The 24,295-nt window shown below is 45.5% G+C and overlaps 2 protein-coding genes across 4 annotated transcripts in view; one reads left to right on the top strand and one right to left on the bottom strand.

Moving 5' to 3' along the window:
- Positions 1–23,338, bottom strand: part of tm2d3 (TM2 domain containing 3) — a 62,685-nt gene extending 39,347 nt beyond the window's left edge. The window contains 1 exon segment of the mRNA XM_063070121.1: positions 23,139–23,338. Within this exon segment, the coding sequence (XP_062926191.1) occupies positions 23,139–23,338 (200 nt within the window).
- Positions 23,002–24,295, top strand: part of adpgk (ADP-dependent glucokinase) — a 37,683-nt gene continuing 36,389 nt past the window's right edge. For 2 of the 3 annotated variants that reach the window (XM_063071062.1, XM_063071061.1), the window contains exon 1: positions 23,002–23,966. In XM_063071062.1, coding sequence (XP_062927132.1) covers positions 23,752–23,966 — 215 coding nt within the window. In that variant the 5' untranslated portion in view covers positions 23,002–23,751. The remainder of the gene's footprint in view (positions 23,967–24,295) is intronic. The other variant, XM_063071063.1, reaches the window with a different exon arrangement.

The raw sequence follows: 24,295 nt of genomic DNA, 5'->3' as shown, positions 1-24,295 counted from the left end.
ATTTTTATTTTATTTTTTTCTCTTCTGTATTATGTATTGCATTGAACTGCTGCTACGATGAAGTTAACAAATTTCACGTCACATGCCGGTGATCATAAACCTGATTCTGACAATATGCTGACAGAAGCTTCCTCAGAACCCACCACTCTTTCTGCAATGCCTTCAGGGCAATCTGTGTGGACTGCCTGGTGGACGTCTTTGTTTCCACAGCAATATTTTCACAAGGGTAAGGTACTGTGGCAAGATCCAACAATCATCAGCAATGAAATTGGCAAACAAGAAGAACTTCAGCACACACAATATGCCATAAGACCATAAGGTATAGGAGCAGAAGTAGGCCATTCAGCCCATCGAGTCTGCTCTGCCATTCAGTCATGGGCTGATCCAATTCTTCCAGTCATCTCCACTCCCCTGCCTTCATCACATACCCTTTGATGCCCAGGCTAATCAAGAACCTATCTATCTCTGCCTTAAATACACCCAATGACTTGGCCTCCACAGCCACTCGTGGCAACAAATTTCACAGATGTACCACCCTCTGACTAAAGCAATTTCTCTGCATCTCTGTTCTAAATGGACGACCTTCAATCCTGAAGTCATGCCTTCTTGTCCTAGACTCCCCAACCATGGGAAATAACTTTGCCATATCTAATCTGTTCAGGCATTCTAAGATATCCCCCTTCATTCTCCTGAGCTCCAGGGAATACAGCCCAAGAGCTGCCAGATGTTCCTCATATGGTAACCCTCTCATTCCTGGAATCATTCTCGTGAATCTTCTCTGAACCCTCTCCAATAGCAGTATATCCTTTCTAAAATGAGGAGCCCAAAACTGCACACAATACTCCAAGTGTGGTCTCATGAGTGCCTTATAGAGCCTCAACATCACATCCCTGTTCTTATATTCTATACCTCTAGAAATGAATGCCAACATTGATGAAGGTAGAGCCGTAGATGTAGTGTATATGGATTTTAGCAAGGCATTTGGTAAGGTACCCCATGCAAGCTTATTGAGAAAGTAAGGAGGCATGGGATCCACGGGGGCATTGCCTTGTGGATCCAGAACTGTCTTGCCCACAGAAGGCAAAGATTGGTTGTAGATGGGTCATATTCTGCATGGAGGTCAGTGCTATGTACATACATCTATTGATGCTTCTCGACACATCTTCAGTGATGTTCCTGGAATCATCGGGTGTTTCGGGTCTTTCAACATCATATAACATCCTCAAGGTGACCCAGCCGGGGCTGATCAGACCCCAGCTTGTGTCCAGATGGCTAGCTACTTATGACTCCATGGCTCCCCTCTTTTGAGCCACAGCCATCTTGAGGCCCTCTCTGCCGCATCGCTGGTACTGCAGATGGCTTTCCTCTTCCTCTCTCCCTCAATGTCCAAAGTGCTGAAGGCTGTAACTAAAGAACGGGCTATGAATCCCCTACAACCAACCTCCACTGGGAGACACCTCGCTCTCCATCCAGCCTGCTGACAGTTGCTGACCAGTCCCGCGTACTTGGAGAGCTTCCTTTCAAAGACCTCTTCCAAGCTATCTTCCCATGGGACTGTCAGCTCCAGCAGCACCACTTGCTTAGTAGACTCAGACACTAGGACAATGTCTGGTTGCAGGGTGGTGGCTGCGATATGGTTGGGGAACTTCAGCTGCCCTCGAGGTCCACCAACAGCTGTCAGTCCCTTGCAGAGGTCAGAATGCCTGCAGATGTTCTTTTGGCAGGTATTGGCTGCTCCCCAGCTCTGACAAAGGCAATGGTCTGCTTGGAGGGTCGGGACCGCTTCGCCCACTCAACTCCTGCGCTGACGGCTTCAGCGATGGTCTTCAGGACCTGATCATGCCTCCACCTGTACCGACCCTCACCAAGTGCCCTTGCACAGCCGCTGAGGATGTGCTCCAGGGTTCCTCGCTTGGAGCACAGTGGGCACGCAGATGACTCTGCCTTGCCCCATGTGTGCAGGTTTGATGGGCTTGGAAGCACATCGTACACTGCCTGGATGAGAAATTGGATGCGGTGTCGTTTGGCTTTCCAAAGATCAGCCCAGGTCACTTTCCTCTCAACTGCATTCTCCCATCTTGTCCAAGCTCCCTGTTGCTTCATTCCCACCGCCTTGCAGGCTCTCATTTCCTCCACTACTGCTCTCACCTCCCCCTGAACTAGACGACGCCTTTCCTTCCCTCTGGTGTCCATTTGGAGAGTTGGAAAGGATCCTAGCCCAGCTCAGCCTCGTGTGACCACTCCCTCCAGCCTCCTGTGACACAGCCTCGCCTCTGCCTCCTGAACAGCTTCCTCTGCCCTCCACTTCCTGCCAGTGCTTACGTGGATCCCTGCTCTAGCCACCTTCGGGTCACTTGAGTCCCCATACTGTAGCACTTCTCTGGCTCTTGTTACCTTGAATTCTTCCTCCAAGGATTTGAAGGGCAGTTGCAGTTTGTTGTGGTGTCCATAGAGTGTGATGCTGCTCAGGCTCTTTGGCAGCCCCAGCCATCTCCTGAGGTGGTTGCTAACCCTCCTCTCTAAGGTTTCGACTGTCGAGATCGGAACTGCATAGTCGAGGAGGGGCCACAGGATTCTGGGAAGAATGCCATGCTGATACACCCAGGCTTTAAACTTCCCAGGTAGGACAGACTTGTCCACAGATTTCAGCCAGCCATCCAACTCGGTGCAGGTTGCCTGAATGGATGTTGTGTCCCTTAAAGAGCTGTGGTCCCAACACCGACCCCTGTGGAACTCCACTGGTAACCGACAGCCAGCCAGAATAAGATCCCTTTATTCCCATTCTCTGTTTTCTACAGATCAGCCAATGCTCCACCCATGCTAGTAACTCCCCTGTAATTCCATGGGCTCTTATCTTGCAAAGCAGCCTCATGTGTGGTACTTTGTCAAAGGCCTTCTGAAAATCCAAGTACACCACATCCACTGCATCTCCTTTGTCAACCCTGCTTGTAATTTCCTCAAAAAATTGCAGTAGGTTCGTCAGGCAGGATTTTCCTTTCAAGAAACCATGCTGGCTTTGGTCTATCTTGTCATGTGCCTCCAGGTATTCCGTAATCTCATCCCTCACAATCGATTCCAACAACTTCCCAACCACTGATGTCAGGCTAACAGGTCTATAGTTTCCTTTCTGCTGCCTCCCACCCTTCTTAAATAGCAGAGCAACATTTGCAATTTTCCAGTCATCCAGTACAATGCCAGAATCTATCGTTTCTTGAAAGATCATTATGACTCCGCAATCTCACCAGCTACTTCCTTCAGAACTCGAGGGTGCATTCCATCAGCTTCAGGAGATTTATCCACCCTCAGACCATTAAACTTCCTGAGCACCTTCTCAGTCGTAATTTTCACTGCACATACTTCACTTCCCTGACACCCTTGAATGTCTGGTATGCTCCAGATGTCGTACTCTGTGAAGACTGATACAAATTCCCATTCAGTTCCTCTGCCATCTCTGTGTCTCTCATTACAAATCTCCAGTGTCATTTTCTATTGGTCCTATAACTACCTTCAACTCTCTATTGCCATTTATATATTTTAACAAGCTTTTAATATCTTCTTTGATATTATTCACCAGCTTCCTTTCATAATTCATCTTTTCCTTCCTAATGACCTTCTTAGTTTCCTTCTGCAAGTTTTTAAAAGCTTCCCAATCCTCCATCTTCCCACTAGCTTTTGCTTCCTTGTATGCCCTCTCTTTTGCTTTTACTTTGGTTCTGACTTCACTTGTCAGCCATGGTAGTGTCCTTCTTCCATTCGAAAATGTCTTCTTATTTAGAATTTGGAATATCTGTCTTGCACTTCCCTCATTTTTTATAGAAACTTCGGCCATTGCTGCTCTGCTGTCCTTCCTGCTAGTATCCCTTTACAGTCAACCTTGGCCAGTTCCCCTCTCATGCCATTGTAATTTCCTTTATTCCACATTGGAATTTAGTTTCTTCTTCTCAAATTTCAAAGTGAACTTGATCATATTGTGATCACTGTTCCCAAAGGGTTTCTTAACCTTAAACTCTCATCACCTCCAGATTATTGCACAACACCCAATCCAGCACAGCCGATCCCCAATTGGGCTCAACGACAGGCTGTTCTAAAAAGCCATCCCTTAGACATTCTACAGATTCTCTCTCTTGAGGTCCAGTACCGGCCTGGTTTTCCCAATCCACTTTCATGTTAAAATCCCCAATGATTATCATGACATTGCCCTTCTGACATGCCTTTTCTATCTCCTGCTATAATTTGTAATCCACATCCCGGCTGCTGTTTAGAGGCCTGTATACAACTGCCATTAAGGTCCTTTTACCCTTGCCATTTCTTAACTCAACCCATAGATATACAGAGCCACACCACCCCCTTTGCCTACTAACCTATCTTTCCAATACACCGTGTATCCTTGGACAATCAGCTCCCAATGACAGCCATCCTTTAGCCAAGTTTCAGAGATGGCCACAGCATCATACTTGCCAATCTGGAGCTGAGTTTCAAGATTGTCCATTTTATTTCTTAAGCTGCGTGCATTCAAATATAACACTTTCAGTCCAGTATTTGTGCTTTCTGTTTTCACTGCACCACACCTCTATTGCCCTGAAACTCATCCCACTGGCTGTGATTATGCCTCATCTCCTGCCTGTCCTTTCTATAATCTCTGTTGAATGTTATCTTTGATTTATTTCTGTTTCCCCCTTCCTCAGCCCTATCACACTGGTTCCCATCCCTTCGCCAAAGTAGTTTAAACCCTCCCTAACAGCTCTATTAAACCCGCCTGTAGGGTATTGGAACCCTTTGGGTTCAGGTGTACCCAGCCTTTTTGAGCCAGTGGTACCTCCTCCAGAAGATGCCCCAGTGATCCAGGAATCTGAAGCCCTGCCCCCTACTCCAGTCTCTCAGCCACAGATTAATATGCCTGATCGTGCTATTCTTGCGCTTGCTAGCACGTGGCACCGGCAGCAATCCCAAGATTACTACTCTGGAGGTCCTGCTTTTCAGCTTCCTACCCAACTCCCTGAATTCTTTCTTCAGGACCTCCTCCCTTTTTCTACCTATGTCATTGGTACCAACGTGTACCAAGACTTCAGGCTGTTCACCTTCTCTCTTCAGAATACTCTGCACCCGATCCGAGACATCCTGTACCCTGGCACCTGGGAGGCAACACACATGTGGGTATCTCTATCAGGCTGACAGAACCTCCTGTCTGTTCCCCTCGCTATGGAATCCCCTATGACTACTGCATTCTTCATCTTCTTCTTTCCCTTCTGCTCCATGGAACCAGGCTCAGTGCCAGAGGCCCGATCGCCATGGTCGTCCTCTGTCAGGTCACCCCCCTCAGCAGAATCCAAAATGAGATCTCGATTACTGAGGACGATGGCCACAGGGGTGCTCTCTACTCTCTGAGCTCTTCCCTTCCCTGACAGTCACCTACTTATCTGACTCCCTGTAGCTCCTATCTATCCCCTGCTCCCCTAACTCAGCAAGTCAGGCAGCATCAATGAAGGAGAAGAAATAGTCGATGTTTTGGGCCAAGACCCTTCATCAGGACTTGTTTATTCCCACCCCCTCCCCTTAGATGCTGCCTGACCTGCTGAGTTCTTCCAGCATTTTTTGTGTGTTGCACTGAAGCACTTACAGAATCTTCAGCACACAGTGACACTCAATGTTTCAATATCTGTGTTCTACATAAAACTGAATGCAGCCACACGCAGAGTGCGGGCTGTGGTTTGTGTTTTTATTTCTTTGGAGACCATCCAGATTTGATTCATTTTGTGTCTCCAGCTGAAATCGAAGATGGTCCCAATATCACCTATATTATCTGTCTTGGATGAAGTGAAATTTGTTCTTTTGCAGTGTAAATGCTTAAAATTGCTGTGAATGAGGTAGTGTTTGTTGTGACTGTGACTAAGTCACCGGAGAAATTGGAGAGGTTGTGGAAGTGAAACCACAGACCCTCTCCATAGAGTCTCACAAACTCAAAAGTACATCACATTTTTATGTCCTTGAGATCAAAGGTGATTCATTGCAATTTCAATAATTGCAATGACATTGTTTACTTCAATAATTTGGGTTGACAATGGTTCCTTTGAGATACAGCTTTACAGTGGAAGCACATTGTAACTGATAAGAGATCTATGAAGGGTCAAATGCTTTGCTGCGAGAAATTAATATTCTAAAACTTCTGTGACAGTGAACCAGATGGATCAACTCATTGATGTGCTAAGTGATACTATCAGTCTGGTCTGCAAGCTTCCTTGAACTTGGATCTAGTGCTTTCGTGACAAATAATAATCCATGAAGAAGAAAGCAGAGTTTGTCATCGAAATGCTGGCTACATTCAATACCTGTACCTGGGTTGAAGCCAGAGGAGAGTTTATTCCTTGATCTTGTTTACAATGGTGCAAATTACTTAAACCCACTGTTGTCCTGATTGATGCAGGCCAATTAACACAACCTCTGTCCTAGTGTCTCATGGTCACCATTCTGCAAACCTTATCTCTTAGTATGTAGGCCAGCCTATAATCCACAGACAGTATTGTTTATTTTCACATGAATGCTTTTTACTTCAATTTACTGCTTGCAATTTACAATTTTCATGAAGAACTGAAGACTGAGTTAATATCTGCTATATTCACATAACTCCAGAATACTCCTTAATGGCATTATTGGGGTTCTTAGATCACTCAGAAATCTGATGGTGGAGGGGAAGAAGTTATTCCTAATTCATTGAATATGGGTCTTCAGGCTCCTGTACCCGCGCGCCCCCCCAGCCTCCACATTCAGTGGATCATTCTGCATCATTTCCACCACATCCAAGGGAATTTATCACCAAACACATCTTCCCTTCCATCCCCATTCAGTGTTCTGAAGATACTTTTCCTGATTTGCACTTCCAATGCAGCAACAACTCCCTTACTCTCAGTATTTTTATTAATTATTATTACAGTATTTTTTACATTTGCACAATTTGTCATCTTTTGCATATTGGTTGATTGTCAGTCTTTGTGTGTCATCTTTCAATCATTCAATTATATTTCTTTGTTCTACTGTGAATGCTTAGAAGAAATGCCTCTCGGGGTGGTATAGGGTGACATGTACATACTTGGATAATAAAGTTACTTTGAACTTTTTTCTACTGAATGCTTTGAATTAGATGGTCATTTCTGTACTGGAGAAAGCAAGGGCGGATTGTGTGACTGTTTCTCTGTTCAAAAGTGAACCTGAGCTGCAAATCACCTGTCACTGTGTTGCTTTATCTTTATGATCACATAATGTTGGAGATAAAGTCAGAAGTCTTTCGGAATGTGACAGGTAATAAAGTGGCTGCCAAGAGTACGTGACAACCTGGGGTTAGAGTCAGTCAGTGTCAGCTCTCCCTCAGGTCAGGGCATGGTTGCCTCTAAGCTGCAAGTAACTGAAATGCTCCCGTGCACATAGGCTTCATTACAACGCAGCTGGAATAAACACAGATGAGAAAAAAAAGCTTAAGAAACGTGGAAGATTTTCTTTGTTGTACTGTGTTTCATTATCCCTTCCATTAATAAATATAATCAAAAGTATCTGATTTTTCAATTTTAATTATAGCATACATATTACAAAAAAATAACATTTAAAGTGCTGTACAGTTTTCAGTCCGTGTACAAATTTCCTGCTCACGGGAATGGTTGATCTGTGCAGCTGTATAAAAACTGAGAGGGAACATAAGATGCTCTTTCCAGAAGCTGGCTGCGCCATCACCCAATCTGCCTTTGGTTTCTCCAGTCAGTTCTCAAAGAGTTCTATCTTTATTCTGACGTTTCAAAGTAAAACATCTTGTCTCCCATCCCAATTGTTAGCACTGCCATGGAACTTAACAATTTCAGATCACCAGACCTTCTGGTTTGGCCAGTGCCGCTTGGAGGTCATCCATCTGGAGCAGTAACGGTAATCCAGTTTCTCCCCTCTACACTTTCTTCCTGATTGGCTGAGTATTTCCATCTTTCTCTTTTATTTCAGATTCCCAAATGCAGTTCCAGATCACAGCTCCCTGTGCAGAGAAACCTGTTCATTTCACAGCTATCCGCCCCCCACCCCCCACCCGGCCCATCTTGTCAGGCACTGATGCTGTTCAGCTGCAAACTTCATTCCACACACACTGAAACCTCAGCTGGAATAGAAATGAACAGCAAACGAAGGAAATTTGAGAGGTTTTATTGAAAGCACGTTTGATTATTTCGGAGAGAGTACACAGCTCTTGCATTGAGACACTCTCCCAAGCCTTCTTCCATTTCATTGGGAAATTCAAACCCGATCAGGTCCATTGAGATATATACAGGTCTCCGGAGAAAGTGAAGCAGAACGTCCAAATGGCTGCCTTTTTGTGTGGTTGTATTAAGCTATGTTTAAGGCGAAAACACAATCTCCCTCATATAACAAAGCTGTCAGCCCAGGAATCAGCTGGGAAATGTTTGCTGCACCTCTAATCTATTGTTTATTTATTTATTGATTGATATAAAGTGCAGAATAGGCCCATCTGGCCCTTTGAGACACCATCCAGCAATCCCCCAATTTAATCCTAGCCTAATCCTAGGACAATTTACAATGATCAATTAATCTGTGTCTTGGAATGTGAGAGCACCCAGGAGGAGCCTACACAGTCACAGGAAGGAGAACAAACTCCTTACAAGCAGCAGTGAAAATTGAACCCATGTCACCAGTACTCCAAAGTGTTGTGCTAACCACTATGATTGTAATTACATCCCTTCTTACATGGGGAGATCTGAGCTGTCTACGATATTTCAATCACTCTACTTTCACCTCCAACAATGCTTCCTTTCCCACAAGAGTTTCTCATGCAACTTAGGAGATGCAACCCCTGCACTGTGACCTTGTCTCTTTCCAACACTCAGGGTACCCCATCGTCCTCCCTGTGAAGTGGTGACTCCTAGCGCTTCTTTCCATCTGATTTACTGCATTTACTCTTCAAGGTCAAGTTCCTCACAAACAAAACCAAATGCAAATCGGGTGATCATTTTGAGAAGCAACTATTCGTTCCGCAGTAATGGTGCTAATTTTCCAATTGCCCACCACCTAAATTCTACATTCCATTTCCACTCTGACTGTCTGTCTGTGTCTCCGTTCCATTTCCACCCTGTCTGCCTGTGACTCTGTTCCATTTCCACACTGACTGTCTGTCTGTGTCTCCGTTCCATTTCCATTCTGACTGTCTGTCTGTGTCTCTGTTCCATTTCCATTCTGACTGTCTGTCTGTGTCTCTGTTCCATTTCCATTCTGACTGTCTGTCTGTGTCTCTGTTCCATTTCCACCCTGTCTGTCTGTGTCTCTGTTCCATTTCCACTCTGACTGTCTGTCTGTGTCTCCGTTCCATTTCCACACTGACTGTCTGTCTGTGTCTCTGTTCCATTTCCATTCTGACTGTCTGTCTGTGTCTCTGTTCCATTTCCACCCTGTCTGTCTGTGTCTCTGTTCCATTTCCACTCTGACTGTCTGTCTGTGTCTCCGTTCCATTTCCACCTTGTCTGTCTGAGTCTCTGTTCCATTTCCACTCTGACTGTCTGTCTGTGTCTCCGTTCCATTTCCACCTTGTCTGTCTGAGTCTCTGTTCCATTTCCACTCTGTCTGTCTGTGTCTCTGTTCCATTTCCACTCTGACTGTCTGTGTCTCCGTTCAATTTCCACTCTGTCTGTCTGTGTCTCCGTTCCATTTCCACTCTGACTGTCTGTCTGTGTCTCCGTTCCATTTCCACACTGACTGTCTGTCTGTGTCTCTGTTCCATTTCCATTCTGACTGTCTGTCTGTGTCTCTGTTCCATTTCCACCCTGTCTGTCTGTGTCTCTGTTCCATTTCCACTCTGACTGTCTGTCTGTGTCTCCGTTCCATTTCCACCTTGTCTGTCTGAGTCTCTGTTCCATTTCCACTCTGACTGTCTGTCTGTGTCTCCGTTCCATTTCCACCTTGTCTGTCTGAGTCTCTGTTCCATTTCCACTCTGTCTGTCTGTGTCTCTGTTCCATTTCCACTCTGACTGTCTGTGTCTCCGTTCCATTTCCACTCTGTCTGTCTGTGTCTCCGTTCCATTTCCACTCTGACTGTCTGTGTCTCCGTTCCATTTCCACTCTGACTCTCTATCTGTGGCTTCAGGGGGACCCAGAACACTTTGTTTTTGGTCTGGACACACTGTAGCCTTCGTGACTCGATACCAAGTCCAACAATTTCAGGCAAAGTGCTTCCTGTGTACACAGGGCAGTTCTGCTGCAGGATTGCCTGTCTGTAATCTTTTCCTTTTCAGCGGGGGCCACTTACAACATCGTCCTTTTGTTTTTAGTTTTCGTGACCATTGCAATCGTATTACACAGAGTTTATGGCTCTTTCTTTGTTTTCCCTCTCTTCAACCTCAGTCAACCTTTTGTATCACCATGGCAACCCTGTCAGAGATATTTCCTTCATTCTATCCGTAACACCCTCATCTTCGCTGCAACTTGATGTTTCAATTAATAGGAGAGTCTGAGTTGCATGCAAAACAGAAACTGGGTGAAGTTGTACATCAGATCAGTCAGTGTTATGAAGAAAATAACACTGAGCAAGACATACCTAATTGTATTTAGTGTATATATAAGAATGAAGTATCTTTTTGGAAGAAAGATTAGCCACAATCTCTTAATCTAAAAATGATCTATTTTTTCCTACTGATGGTTTCAGCCTAATAACAGATCCCCAGTCCTTTACAGTATGTTATTCCCAATACCTTGCAATCCAGTTGTGTTCAACAATATTCTGTGTGGCTCCTTATCAAAGACTTGTTGAAATTCCAAAAAACACCACACCCATCCATCTGGCCTTATCAATTCTGCTACTTACTCTTACCTCAAGAAATTCTAACAGATTTGTCAAGCATGTTTTCTTTTTGATAAATTAAAGTTGGATTTGTTGAAAGTCAGAACTGAATTTATTTCCATGTGCGCAGGTATTGTACGTGCGTGTGCGGATACTGTACGTGTGTGCGCGGGTACTGTATGTGTGTGCGGGGGTACTGTACATGTGTGAACAGGTGCAGTGGAAAGTGCACCATAGGTACAGAGCATCAGTTAAGTTCAATCCTTAACAAAATCAATCCAACATATTTGCTACTGCTGAAATGTGGGCAACTGCTTGTGTTTCCTGCCTCCCTCTGTTCTTTAGGTAACATTTGTCAACTGCAACTTGTGGAAACTATTCTAGAACCTATGTGCTTTCAAAGAGATCCACTCTACCCAAAGTCACCTTCTTCAAAACCTAAGGTGCAGATCATCAGGGCCTGGAGATTTATTGCTCTTCAGTCCTCTTAATTGCCTGACCTCAGTGGCTGGAAAGTTGTTGGAGTCTATTAATAAGGATGTGGTTTTGGGGTACTCAGAGACTCGTGATAAAATAGGCCAAAGTTAGTATGATTTCCTGAAGGGGATTTGCCTGACAAATCTGTTGGAATTCTTTGAGGAAATAACAGGCAGGATAGACAAAGCAGAGTCAGTGGATGTTGTTTACTTGGATTTTCAGAAGCCCTTTGACAAGGTACTGCACATGAGGCTGCTTAACAAGGTAAGAGCCTATGATATTACAGGTTGGGTGCTGGTGAGAAGTGGTGTTCTGCAGGGGTTGGTATTGTGACAGCTTCTTTTCACGTATATTCAAAGATTTGGATAATGGAATTGGTGGCTTTGTGGCCAAGTTTGCAGATGATACAAAGATAGGTGGAAGAAGCAGGGAATCTGCAGAAAGACTTGGACAGATTAGGGGAATGCCAAAGAAGTGGCAGATGGAATACAGTGTAGAGAAGTGTATGGGCATGCACTTTGTAGAAGTAAACAGGGAGAATATTCAAGAATCAAAGATGCAAAGGGACCTGTGCAGGATTCCCTCAATGTTAACTTGCAGATAGAGTCAGTGGTTAGAAAGGCAAATGCGATGTCAGCATTCATTTCAAGAGGATTAGATATAAGAGCATAGATGTGATGCTGAGGCTTCATAAAGCACTAAAACCTGTTGAATATTGAAAGGCCAAGACAGAGTGGATATGGAGAGGATGTTTGCTATAGTGGGTGAGTCTAGGACCAGAGGGCACAACCTCAGAATAGAAGGATGTCCATTTAGAACAGAGATAAGAAGGAATGTCTTTAGCCAGAGGGAGGTGGATCTGTGCAATTGATTGCCACACACAGCTGTGGAGGCCAAGTCATTAAGTACATTTAAAGCAGAGGTTGATAGGTTCTTGGTTAGTCAGGGTGTCAAAGATTATGGGCAGAAGGTAGGAGAATGTGATTGAGAGGGAGAATAAATCAGCCATGATGGAATAGTAGAGCAGACACGATGGGCTGAGTGGCCTAATTCTGCTTCTATGCCTTATGGTCCTAAATTTATCTAATATTGCTTTTTAATTAATGCTAATTTCTTTCAGCTCCTCTTTCACCCTTGAGTTTCAGTTCTTCACAATTTATGGAAGGTTTCTGTGTCTTCTGAACAAAATGACACTACTTTAGTAACCAGAAATTAACCAAAGTACTGTGGATCCTTGCAGAACTGTTTAAAAATTTTTAATTACAAAAAAGCATTCAGTTTTATGGCTCTCTCCCTCCACTGGTGCTAGCTGATAAACTGACAGATATTTTAAAAAAAATGTAATATATATAGAAAGCTGCTGGAAAAGGGCCAAAAATATCATGGAGGATCCCACCCACTCTGCTTGTGGACGGTTTGTCTGTCCCACTCCCATCAGGATGGAGGGTACGCAGCATCCACACCAGGACCAGCAGACTCAGAAACAGTGACTTTCCCCAAGCAGTGAGGCTGATCAACAGCTCCAGCCACTATCCCACCCCTCCACACCCCCTACCACCACCACTTTATCATTTCCTGTCAGTCACCTAATTCCTGTGTTGCCTGCCTGGAGTAATAAATTTCACGACACTTGCCGGTGATAATAAATCCGATTCTGATATGGATGGAATGGGAAGTGAGGACCTCAATACAATAGCTATCACTAAAGAGGTAGTGCTGAGCAAACTCATGGGCTTAAAGATAGACAAGTTTCCTGGTCCTGATGCAATGTATCCCAGGGTACTGAAAGAAAGGGTGATAATTTACCAAAATTCTCTGGAATCTGGGAAGGAAGAAGGCAAATGTCACATCACTGTTCAAAAAAAGGATGTAGGCAAAAGGCAGGTAACTATTGGTCAGTTAGTTTCACATCTGTAGTTGGGAAAATGCTTGAAGTTATCATTAAAGAAGAAACAGCGAGGCGTCTGGAAAGAAATGGATCCATCAAGCAGGTGCAGCATGAATTCAGCAAAGGCAGGTTATGTTTGACAAACTTACTGGAGTTCTTTGCAGATTTAACGAGCACAGTGGATAGAGGGGAACAGACGGATGTTATTCACTTGGATTTCCAGAAGGCGTTCAATAAGGTACAACTTAAAAGACCAAAAGATAAGGTTGTATGGTGTTGGGGGTGATGTATTAGCGTGGATAGAGGATTGGTTAACTAACAGAAAGCAGAGAGTTGGGTTACACGGTTATTTCTCTGGTTGGCAATCAGTGGTGAGCCGTGTGTTGCGGGGGTCGATGCTGGGCCCACAACTGTTCCCGATATACATTAACGATCTGGAAGAGGGGACTACGTGTAGTGTATCTAAGTTTGCTGATGGCACTAAATTGAGTGGAAAAGCAAATTGTGCAGAAGGTATGGAGAATCTGCAGAGAGATATAAATAGGTTAAGTGAGTGGGCAAGGGTCTGGGAGATGAAGTACAATGTTGGTAAATGTGAAGTCATCCACTTTGGAAAGAAAAATGGAAGATCAGATTATTATTTAAATAGTAAAAGATTGCAGCATGCTGCTGTGCAGAAGGTCTTGGGAGTGTTTGTGCATGAATTGCAAAGGTTTCGTTTGCAGGGTATCAAGAAGGCAAATGGGATGTTGCCCTTCATTACTAGAGGGATTGAATTTAAGAGCAGGGAGGTTATGCTGCAACTGTACAGGGTACTGGTGGGGCCGCACCTGGAGTACAGCGTGCAATTCTGGTCTCCTTACTTGAGGAAGGATATACTGGCTTTGGAGGCAGTGCAGAGGAGGTTCACCAGGTTGATTCCAGAGATGAGGGGGTTCAACTATGAGGAGAGATGGCATCACCTGGAACTGTACTCACTGGAATTCAGAAGAATGAGAGGAGATCTTATAGAAACATAAAATTATGGAAAGGATAGACAAGATAGAAGCAGGAAGGTTGTTTCCACTGGTAGGTGACACTAGAACTAGGGAACATAGCCTCAAGATTTGGGTAACTAAACTTAGGACAGGGATGAGGAAGAACTGCTTTTTCCAAAGAGTGGTGAACTGTGGAATTCTCTACCCAATGAAGCAGTAAACATATTTAAGACAAGGATGGATACATTTTTGCATTGTAGGGTTATGGGGAAAAGGCAAGTAGGTGGAGATGAGTCCATGGTCAGATCAGCCATGATCTTATTGAATGGTGGAGCAGGCTCGATGGGCCAGATGGCCTACTCCTGCTCCTATGTCTTATATTTTTATGTACTGACACTCCTGTGCCTAGAATCACCTTATGGACATATTATCAAACTATATATACAAGCTATCTTATGTATTTATATCTATTGTGATTTATTATTATTATTATTATTATCGTGTTCTTTATTATTTGTTTTTTTTTGGCTGCTTTGGCAATGTTTTTCCCTTCCCCTCATTTATTGGAAATGACATAAACTACCTTGCATCCTGAGATGGGTTTTTGATTTCATTACAGAGCTGACGAGTAGGAAGGCTTTGGCGATAAGGAGTCAAGGCCAGGTAGGTTATCTGTTTAAAATAAAAACAGACAGTATGTGTGTGAGGCTGTCTTTCTGTGCTCGGTGTCAGATGTGGGAGGTCCTGGATACTCCTGGCTTCCCGGATGACCACATCTGCACCAGGTGCATCGAGCTGCAGCTCCTTAAAGACCGCATTAGGGAACTGGAGCTGCAGCTCGATGACCTTCATCTGTTCAGGGAGAGTGAGGAGGTGATAGAGAGGAGCTATAGGCAGGTGATCACCCCGGTACCATAGGAGACAGAGAAGTGGGTAAGTCAGGAGAGGGAAGGGCAAGAAGCAGGTACTAGGGAGTACCCCTGTGGCTGTCCCCCTGAACAATAAGTATTCCTGCTTGAGTACTGTTGGGGGGGACGGCCTATCTGGGGGAAGCAACAGTGGCCATGCCTCTGGCACAGAGTCCGACCCTGTGGCTCAGAAGGGTAGGGAAAGGAAGAGGAAGGCAGTAGTGATAGGGGACTCTATAGTTAGGGGGTCAGACAGGTGATTCGGTGGACGCAGGAAAGAAACATGGATGGTAGTTTGCCTCCCAGGTGCCAGGGTCCGGGACGTTTCTGATCGAGTCCATGATATCTTGAAGTGGGAAGGAGAACAGCAGAGGTCGTGGTATGATATAGGGAGGAAAAGGGAGGAGGTCCTGAAAACAGACTACAGGGAGTTAGGAAAGAATTTGAGAAGCAGGACCTCAAAGGTAGTAATCTCGGGATTACTGCCTGTGCCACGTGATACTGAGTATAGAAATAGAATGAGGTGGAGGATAAATGCGTGGCTGAGGGATTGGAGCAGGGGGCAGGGATTCAGGTTTCTGGATCATTGGGACCTCTTCTGGGGCAGGTGTGACCTGTACAAAAAGGACGGGTTAAGCTTGAATCCAAGAGGGACCAATATCCTGGCAGGAAGGTTTGCTAAGGCTATTGGGGAGAGTTTAAACTAGAATTGCTGGGGGGTAGGAACCGAACTGAAGTGACGAAGAAAGAGGTGGTTGGCTCACAAATAGAGAAAGCTTGCAGACAGTGCGAAAGGGAGAATAGGCAGGTGATAGAGAAGGGACGCGCTCACTCCGATGGTTTGAGATGTGTATTTTAATGCGAGGAGTATCATGAATAAAGTGGATGAGCTTAGAGTGTGGATCAGCACTTGGAGCTATGATGTTGTGGCCATTACAGAGACTTCGATGGTGCAGGGGCAGGAATGGTTACTTTGGGTGCCAGGCTTTAGATGTTTCAGAAAGGACAGGGAGGGAGGCAAAAGAGGTGGGGGCATGGTACTGTTGATCAGAGATTGTGTCACGGCTGCAGAAAAGGGGGAAGTCATGGAGGGATTGTCTACGGAGTTTCTGTGGGTGGAAGTTAGGAATAGGAAGGGGTCAGTAACTCTACTGGGTGTTTTTTATAGACCAGCCAATAGCAACAGGGACATCGAAGAAAAGATAGGGAGACAGATTCTGGAAAGGAGTAATAATAACAGGGTTGTTGAGGTGGGAGATTTTAATTTCCCAAATATCGATTGGCATCTCCCTAGAGTGAGTGGTTTAGATGGGGTGAAGTTTATTAGTTGTGTTCAGGAAGGTTTCTTGACACAATATGTAGATAAGCCTACAAGAGGAAAGGTTGTACTTGATCTGGGATTGGGAAATGAACCTGGTCAGGTGTCAGGTCTCTCAGTGGGAGAGCATTTTGGAGATAGTGATCACAATTCTATCTTCTTTACCACAGCATCGGAGAGGGATAGGGACAGACAAGTTAGGGGAATGTTTAATTGGAGTAAGGGGAAATATGAGGCTATCAGGCAGGAACTTGGAAGCATAAATTGGAAACAGATGATCTCAGGGAAGAAATGTGGCAAACGTTGGGGGGATATTTGCTTGGGGTTCTGAGTAGGTACATTCCAATGAGACATGGAAAGGATGGTAGGGTACAAGATCTGTGGTGTACAAAGGCTGTTGTAAATCTAGTCAAGAAGAAAAGAAGAGCTTATGAGAGGTTCAAAAAACTAGGTAATGATAGGAATCTAGAAGATTATAAGGCTAGCAGCAAGGAGCTTAAGAATTAAATTAGGAGAGCCAGAAGGGGCCATGAGAAGGCATTGGCGAACAGGATTAAGGAAAACCCCAAGGCATTCTACAGGTATGTGAAGAGCAAGAGGATAAGATGTGAGGGAATAGGACCAATCAAGTATGACAGTGGAGAAGTGTGTATGGAACCGGAGGAAATAGCAAAGGTACTTAATGAATACTTTGCTTCAGTATTCACCATGGAAGAGGATCTTGGTGATTGTAGGGATGGCTTGCAGTGGACTGAAAAGCTTGAGAATGTAGATATTAAGGAAGAGGATGTGCTGGAGCTTTTGGAAAGCTTCAAGTTGGATACGTCACTGGGACCGGATGAGATGTACCCCAGGCTACTGTGGGAAGCGAGGGAGGAGATTGCTGAGTCTCTGGCAATGATCTTTGCATCATCAATGAGGACAGGAGAGGTTCCAGAGGATTGGAGGGTTGTGGATGTTGTTCCCTTCTTCAAGAAAGGGAGTTGGGATAGCCCAGGAAATTATAAGCCAGTGAGTCTTACTTCAGTGGTTGGTAAGTTGATGGAGAAGATCCTGAGAGGCAGGATTTATGACCATTTGGAGAGGCGTAATATGAATAGGAATGGTCAACATGGCTTTGTCAAAGGCAGGTCATGCCTTATGAGCCTGATTGAATTTTTTGAGGATGTGACTGAACACATTGATGAAGGTAGAGCCGTAGACGTAGTGTATATGGATTTTAGCAAGGCATTTGATAAGGTACCCCATGCAAGGCTTATTTAGAAAGTAAGGAGGCATGGGATCCAAGGGGATATTGCTTTGCAGGTCCAGAACTGGCTTGCCCACAGAAGGCAAAGATTAGTTGTACACGGGTTATATTCTGTATGGAGGCCGGTGACCAGTGGTGTGCCTCAGGGATCTGTTCTGGGACCCCTACTCTTTATGATTTTTGTTGTTCGTCCATCGTTGACATCAATGAGGACCTCGACACCATTATGATGGTGTCGAGGTCCTCATTGATGTCAACGATGGACGAACAACAAAAATGGTGTCGAGATTAGCGCGTGATTTGGATTTAAGTGAGGGAGAGTTGCGCAGCGTCAGCCTCACTCTCTCTTCCCAATTCCCATCTGGATCCAGTGGCAAGACAGAGTCTAGACGGCTGGAGGTGGGACTAGGCGCAGTGGATGACCAGGACGTCCTCTGTGTCTTGTCCTGCTCTACACGTTCCACGACGCTTGCAGAGACCGCCCTCTTGACTGTTGGACCTTCCATAGGTCTCGTCCGCTCAATCTGCCGGAGTCTGTCTTCACATGCTGGGATAGACAACTCCCTATCTCACCGAGGGTTTGAGACCCGTCGGCTACCCTCACCTGGTTTAGTCGGCTTGTCGAAGCCGTTTCCCGGGGTGTGGCCGCTGTCGCATGCGAACAGCTACGGGGAGCCACAGGTGAGAGCTGAGTGGCAGGTGGGGACAAAGGTGGACTAACTGCCCTGAAAAGGATGCGACATGTTCCCCCACCAGAGGTGCTACCCCTCCCTGACACCCCATTTTTATAAATGACCTGAATGAGGAAGTAGAGGGATGGGTTAGTAAATTTGCTGATGACACAAAGATTGGGGGTGTTGTGGATAGTGTGGAGGGCTGTCAGGTGTTACAATGGGACATTGATAGGTTTCAAAACTGGGCTGAGAAGTGGCAGATGGAGTTCAACCCAGGTAAGTGTGAGGTGGTTCATTTTGGTAGGTCAACTATGATGGCTGAATATAGCATTAATAGAAACATAGAAACATAGAAAATAGAGCAGGAGTAGGCCATTCGGCCCTTCGAGCCTGCACCGCCATTTATTATGATCATGGCTGATCATCCAACTCAGAACCCTGCACCAGCCTTCCCTCCATACCCCCTGATCCCCGTAGCCACAAGGGCCATATCTAACTCCCTCTTAAATATAGCCAATGAACTGGCCTCAACTGTTTCCTGTGGCAGAGAATTCCACAGATTCACCACTCTCTGTGTGAAGAAGCTTTTCCTAATCTCGGTCCTAAAAGGCTTCCCCTTTATCCTCAAACTGTGACCCCTCGTTCTGGACTTCCCCAACATCGGGAACAATCTTCCTGCATCTAGCCTGTCCAATCCCTTTAGGATTTTATACGTTTCAATCAGATCCCCCCTCAATCTTCTAAATTCCAACGAGTACAAGCCCAGTTCATCCAGTCTTTCTTCATATGAAAGTCCTGCCATCCCAGGAATCAATCTGGAGAACCTTCTCTGTACTCCCTCTATGGCAAGGATGTCTTTCCTCAGATTAGGGGACCAAAACTGCACACAATACTCCAGGTGTGGTCTCACCAAGGCCTTGTACAACTGCAGTAGTACCTCCCTGCTCCTGTACTCGAATCCTCTCGCTATAAATGCCAGCATACCATTCGCCTTTTTCACCGCTTGCTGTACCTGCATGCCCACTTTCAATGACTGGTGTATAATGACACCCAGGTCTCGTTGCACCTCCCCTTTTCCTAATTGGCCACCATTCAGATAATAATCTGTTTTCCTATTTTTGCCACCAAAGTGGATAACTTCACATTTATCCACATTAAATTGCATCTGCCATGAATTTGCCCACTCACCCAACCTATCCAAGTCACCCTGCATCCTCTTAGCATCCTCCTCACAGCTAACACTGCCACCCAGCTTCGTGGCATCCGCAAACTTGGAGATGCTGCATTTAATTCCCTCATCCAAGTCATTAATATATATTGTAAACAACTGGGGTCCCAGCACTGAGCCTTGCAGTACCCCACTAGTCACTGCCTGCCATTCTGAAAAGGTCCCGTTTATTCCCACTCTTTGCTTCCTGTCTGCTAACCAATTCTCTATCCACATCAATATCTTACCCCCAATACTGTGTGCTTTAAGTTTGCACACTAATCTCCTGTGTGGGACCTTGTCAAAAGCCTTTTGAAAATCCAAATATACCACATCCACTGGTTCTCCCCTATCCACTCTACTAGTTACATCCTCAAAAAATTCTATGAGATTCGTCAGACATGATTTTCCTTTCACAAATCCATGCTGACTTTTTCCGATGATTTCACCACTTTCCAAATGTGCTGTTATCACATCTTTGATAACGGACTCCAGCAGTTTCCCCACCACCGACGTTAGGCTAACCGGTCTATAATTCCCCGGTTTCTCTCTCCCTCCTTTTTTAAAAAGTGGGGTTACATTAGCCACCCTCCAATCCTCAGGAACTAGTCCAGAATCTAACGAGTTTTGAAAAATTATCACTAATGCATCCACTATTTCTTGGGCTATTTCCTTAAGCACTCTGGGATGCAGACCATCTGGCCCTGGGGATTTATCTACCTTTAATCCCTTCAATTTACCCAACACCACTTCCCTACTAACATGTATTTCGCTCAGTTCCTCCATCTCACTGGACCCTCTGTCCCCTACTATTTCTGGAAGATTATTTATGTCCTCCTTAGTGAAGACAGAACCAAAGTAATTATTCAATTGGTCTGCCATGTCCTTGCTCCCCATAATCAATTCACCTGTTTCTGTCTGTAGGGGACCTACATTTGTCTTTACCAGTCTTTTCCTTTTTACATATCTATAAAAGCTTTTACAGTCAGTTTTTATGTTCCCTGCCAGTTTTCTCTCATAATCTTTTTTCCCCTTCCTAATTAAGCCCTTTGCCCTCCTCTGCTGAACTTTGAATTTCTCCCAGTCCTCAGGTGAGCCACTTTTTCTGGCTAATTTGTATGCTTCTTCTTTGGAATTGATACTATCCCTAATTTCTCTTGTCAGCCTCGGGTGCACTACCTTCCTTGATTTATTCTTTTGCCAAACTGGGATGAACAATTGTTGTAGTTCATCCATGCAATCCTTAAATGCTTGCCATTGCATATCCACCGTCAATCCTTTTAAGTGTCATTTGCCAGTCTATCTTAGCTAATTCACGTCTCATACCTTCAAAGTTACCCCTCTTTAAGTTCAGAACTTTTGTTTCTGAATTAACTATGTCACTCTCCATCTTAATGAAGAATTCCACCATATTATGGTCACTCTTACCCAAGGGGCCTCTCACGACAAGATTGCTAATTAACCCTTCCTCATTGCTCAAAACCCAGTCCAGAATAGCCTGCTCTCTAGTTGGTTCCTCGACATGTTGGTTCAAAAAACCATCTCGCACACATTCCAAGAAATCCTCTTCCTCAGCACCTTTACCAACCTGGTTCACCCAATCTACATGTAGATTGAAGTCACCCATTATAACTGCTGTTCCTTTACTGCACACATTTCTAATTTCCTGTTTAATACCATCTCCGACCTCACTACTACTGTTAGGTGGCCTGTACACAACTCCCACCAGCGTTTTCTGCCCCTTAGTGTTACGCAGCTCTACGCATATCGATTCCACATCTTCCCGGCTTATGTCCTTCCTTTCTATTGCCTTAATCTCATCTTTAACCAGCAACGCCACTCCACCTCCTTTTCTTTCATGTCTATCCCTCCTGAATATTGAATATCCCTGAACGTTGAGCTCCCATCCTTGGTCACCCTGGAGCCATGCCTCTGTGATCCCAACTATATCATAATCATTAATAACAATCTGCACTTTCAATTCATCCACCTTGTTACAAATGCTCCTTGCATTGACACCCAAAGCCTTCAGGTGCTCTTTTACAACTCTCTTAGCCCTAATACAATTATGTTGAAAAGTGGCCCTTTTTGATGCTTGCCCTGGATTTGTCGGCCTGCCACTTTTACTTTTCTCCTTAGTACTTTTTGCTTCTACCCTCACTTTACACCCCTCTGTCTCTCTGCACTGGTTCCCATCCCCCTGTTGTGAACTAACCTCCTCACGCCTAGCCTCTTTAATTTGATTCCCACCCCGCCAACCATTCTAGTTTAAAGTCACCTCAGTAGCCCTCGCTAATCTCCCTGCCAGGATATTGGTCCCCCTAGGATGCAAGTGTAACCCGTCCTTTTTGTACAGGTCACGCCTGCGCCAAAAGAGGTCCCAATGATCCAAAAACTTGAATCCCTGCCTCCTGCTCCAATCCTTCAGCCACGCATTTATCCTCCACCTCATCGCATTCCTACTCTCACTGTCGCATGGCACAGGCAGTAATGGTAAGACTCTTGGCAGTGTGGAGGATCAGAGGGATCTTGGGGTCTGAGTCCATAGGACACTCAAAGCTGCTACACAGATTGACTCTGGTTAAGAAGGCATACGGTGCATTGGCCTTCATCAATTGTGGGATTGAGTTTAAGAGCCGAGAGGTAATGTTGCAGCTATATAGGATCCTGGTCAGACCCCTCTTGAAGTACTGTGCTCAGTTCTGGTCGCCTCGCTACAGGAAGGACATGGAAACCATCAAAAGGGTGCAGAGGAGATTTACAAGGATGTTGCCTGGGTTGGGAAGCATGCCTTATGAGAATAGGTTGAGTGAACTCAGCCTTTTCTCCTTGGAGCAACAGAGGATGAGAGGTGTCCTGACAGAGGTGTACAAGATGATAAGAGGCATTGATCGTGTGGATAGTCAGAGGCTTTTCTCCAGGGCTGAAATGGCTAGCACGAGAGGGCATAGTTTTAAGGTGCTCGGAAATAGGTACAGAGATGTCAGGGGTAAGTTTTTTACACAGAGAATGGTGAGTGTGTGGAATGGGCTGCCGGCGGCGGTGGAGGCAGAAATGATAGGGTCTTTTAAGAGACTCCTGGATGGCTACATGGAGCTTAGGAAAATAGAGGGCTATGGGTAAGGTAGGGACATGTTCGGTACAGCTTTGTGGGCCGAAGGGCCTGTATTGTGCTGTATGTTTTCTATGACCACCAGTAACCATTTGCGTGGTTTAAACCCACACACTATAATAATTCCCTGTTATTATAAAAGGCCTGAATTAGAGCCATCGTTGTTCTGGCAGATTTGCTGAAGCTTTTGTTAGGTCGCAGGACAAGGCAGCAGAAACGTCTGCAGGACAAGCCTTGTTTTTTTAATTAACAAAATATACTTTATTCACAATAAATTATTTACAATAAACCATTCAATAACTGAATTCTTTACAGACATTACCGTTACATACTTTACAGTTGAACAATTTCAGCCACTCACGTGGCACTCTGATGGTTTATATTCTACGGACATTGTTGAAGGGTATACTCCCCGTCACCCCCACCGTGGTCCTTCCCCACGGAATGTGTCAGTCGGCAGCATTCTGCCACCACGGACATCTCGATGTGCTGGCAGACCAAAGAGCGTCTTTTACCGAGTTGATGAACTGCCAGCAGCGGATGCTGGTCTCCGTGCGCGTCCTGGGAACAGCCCGTAGAGCAGAGAGTCCTCTGTCACGCAGCTGCCGGGGACGAAGCCTTTCATCCTCCTCCACCCCTTCTCCGCAAACCCACAGTGTGCAAAGAGGTGGTTACTGATGCAGTCCTCCCGTGGGCAGCGGGGTGTGGAGACCATGTTCTGAGCGTACAGGAGGGCCCCTCTCACCGCCAGTCAGGCTAGGTCTGGGTGCCTGGTGATGAAGCCTCGGTTTAGTGCGGTTCACTGAAAGGAAGTGTGTGGCTTGTCAATCGTCGGGCTACAACACCGTTCAAAGGCTCCGGCCACTTCCTTCACTCTTTCATTCAGATTTAAGTTTCCACCGTTGGCCTTCAGCTTTGAACGAGGCTGACTGTTTACTCTTTTCTATAGATGCCGCCTGGCCTGCGGAGTTCCTCCAGCATTTTCGGAGTCTTCCTTTTGACGAGGCTTCCATAGCGACTAGGCCAATTGTCATGGAAACAGGTCGCAACTGGCCAGCTGGCCTCGCGCATGCGCGGGAATAGGGCGTGACGCGCGTTGTTTCCGGTCGACCGTAGCCGGTGTGCAGGATGTGGCGGGCTGCTGGCGGGGTCGTGGTTTTGGCCGTGTCTGTGCACTACCTCTGCTCATTCCTTCAGCTGGAGGTCCCGGAGACCGTGACACGATTTCTGTCCGAGAATGTGCGTGGTATGTCGGGGGAACAGACGGCAGAGGAGCTTCTGGCCGAGGCCTGGAACGCGATGATCGTACCGCCGACTGTGGGCTGGACCAAGGTGGCTGTGGGGTGAGTGAGGGGCGTGATGGAGGGACGTGTGAGGCAGGAGGAAGGGTAGCTGGGGGTCCACAGATGAGATGGGTGGTATGGAAGGGGATGAGGAGAGAAGGCTTGGAGGGATGTAAGGTGTAGGGTTGGTGTAGGAAACAGAGAGGTGGAGGTAGGTTTCAAGGATAGTTGGTTTGTCTTGTGAGGTGTAATTAGGCAGAATGAACCTAGATCCACACCAGGTAATCTATTGACGAGCACAACATTCTTATGAGGTTTGATAGGTGAATGAAGGATTGACCTGAGTCTTGACAGGGTGTCTCAAACCAGTGGTCACATTCCCAAAATAA

This window comes from Mobula hypostoma, chromosome 18 (assembly GCF_963921235.1).
Source record: "Mobula hypostoma chromosome 18, sMobHyp1.1, whole genome shotgun sequence".
Lineage (NCBI taxonomy): Eukaryota > Metazoa > Chordata > Chondrichthyes > Myliobatiformes > Myliobatidae > Mobula > Mobula hypostoma.
Note: the sequence above shows the minus strand (reverse complement) of the source record. Positions and strands in the feature narration are given on the sequence as shown.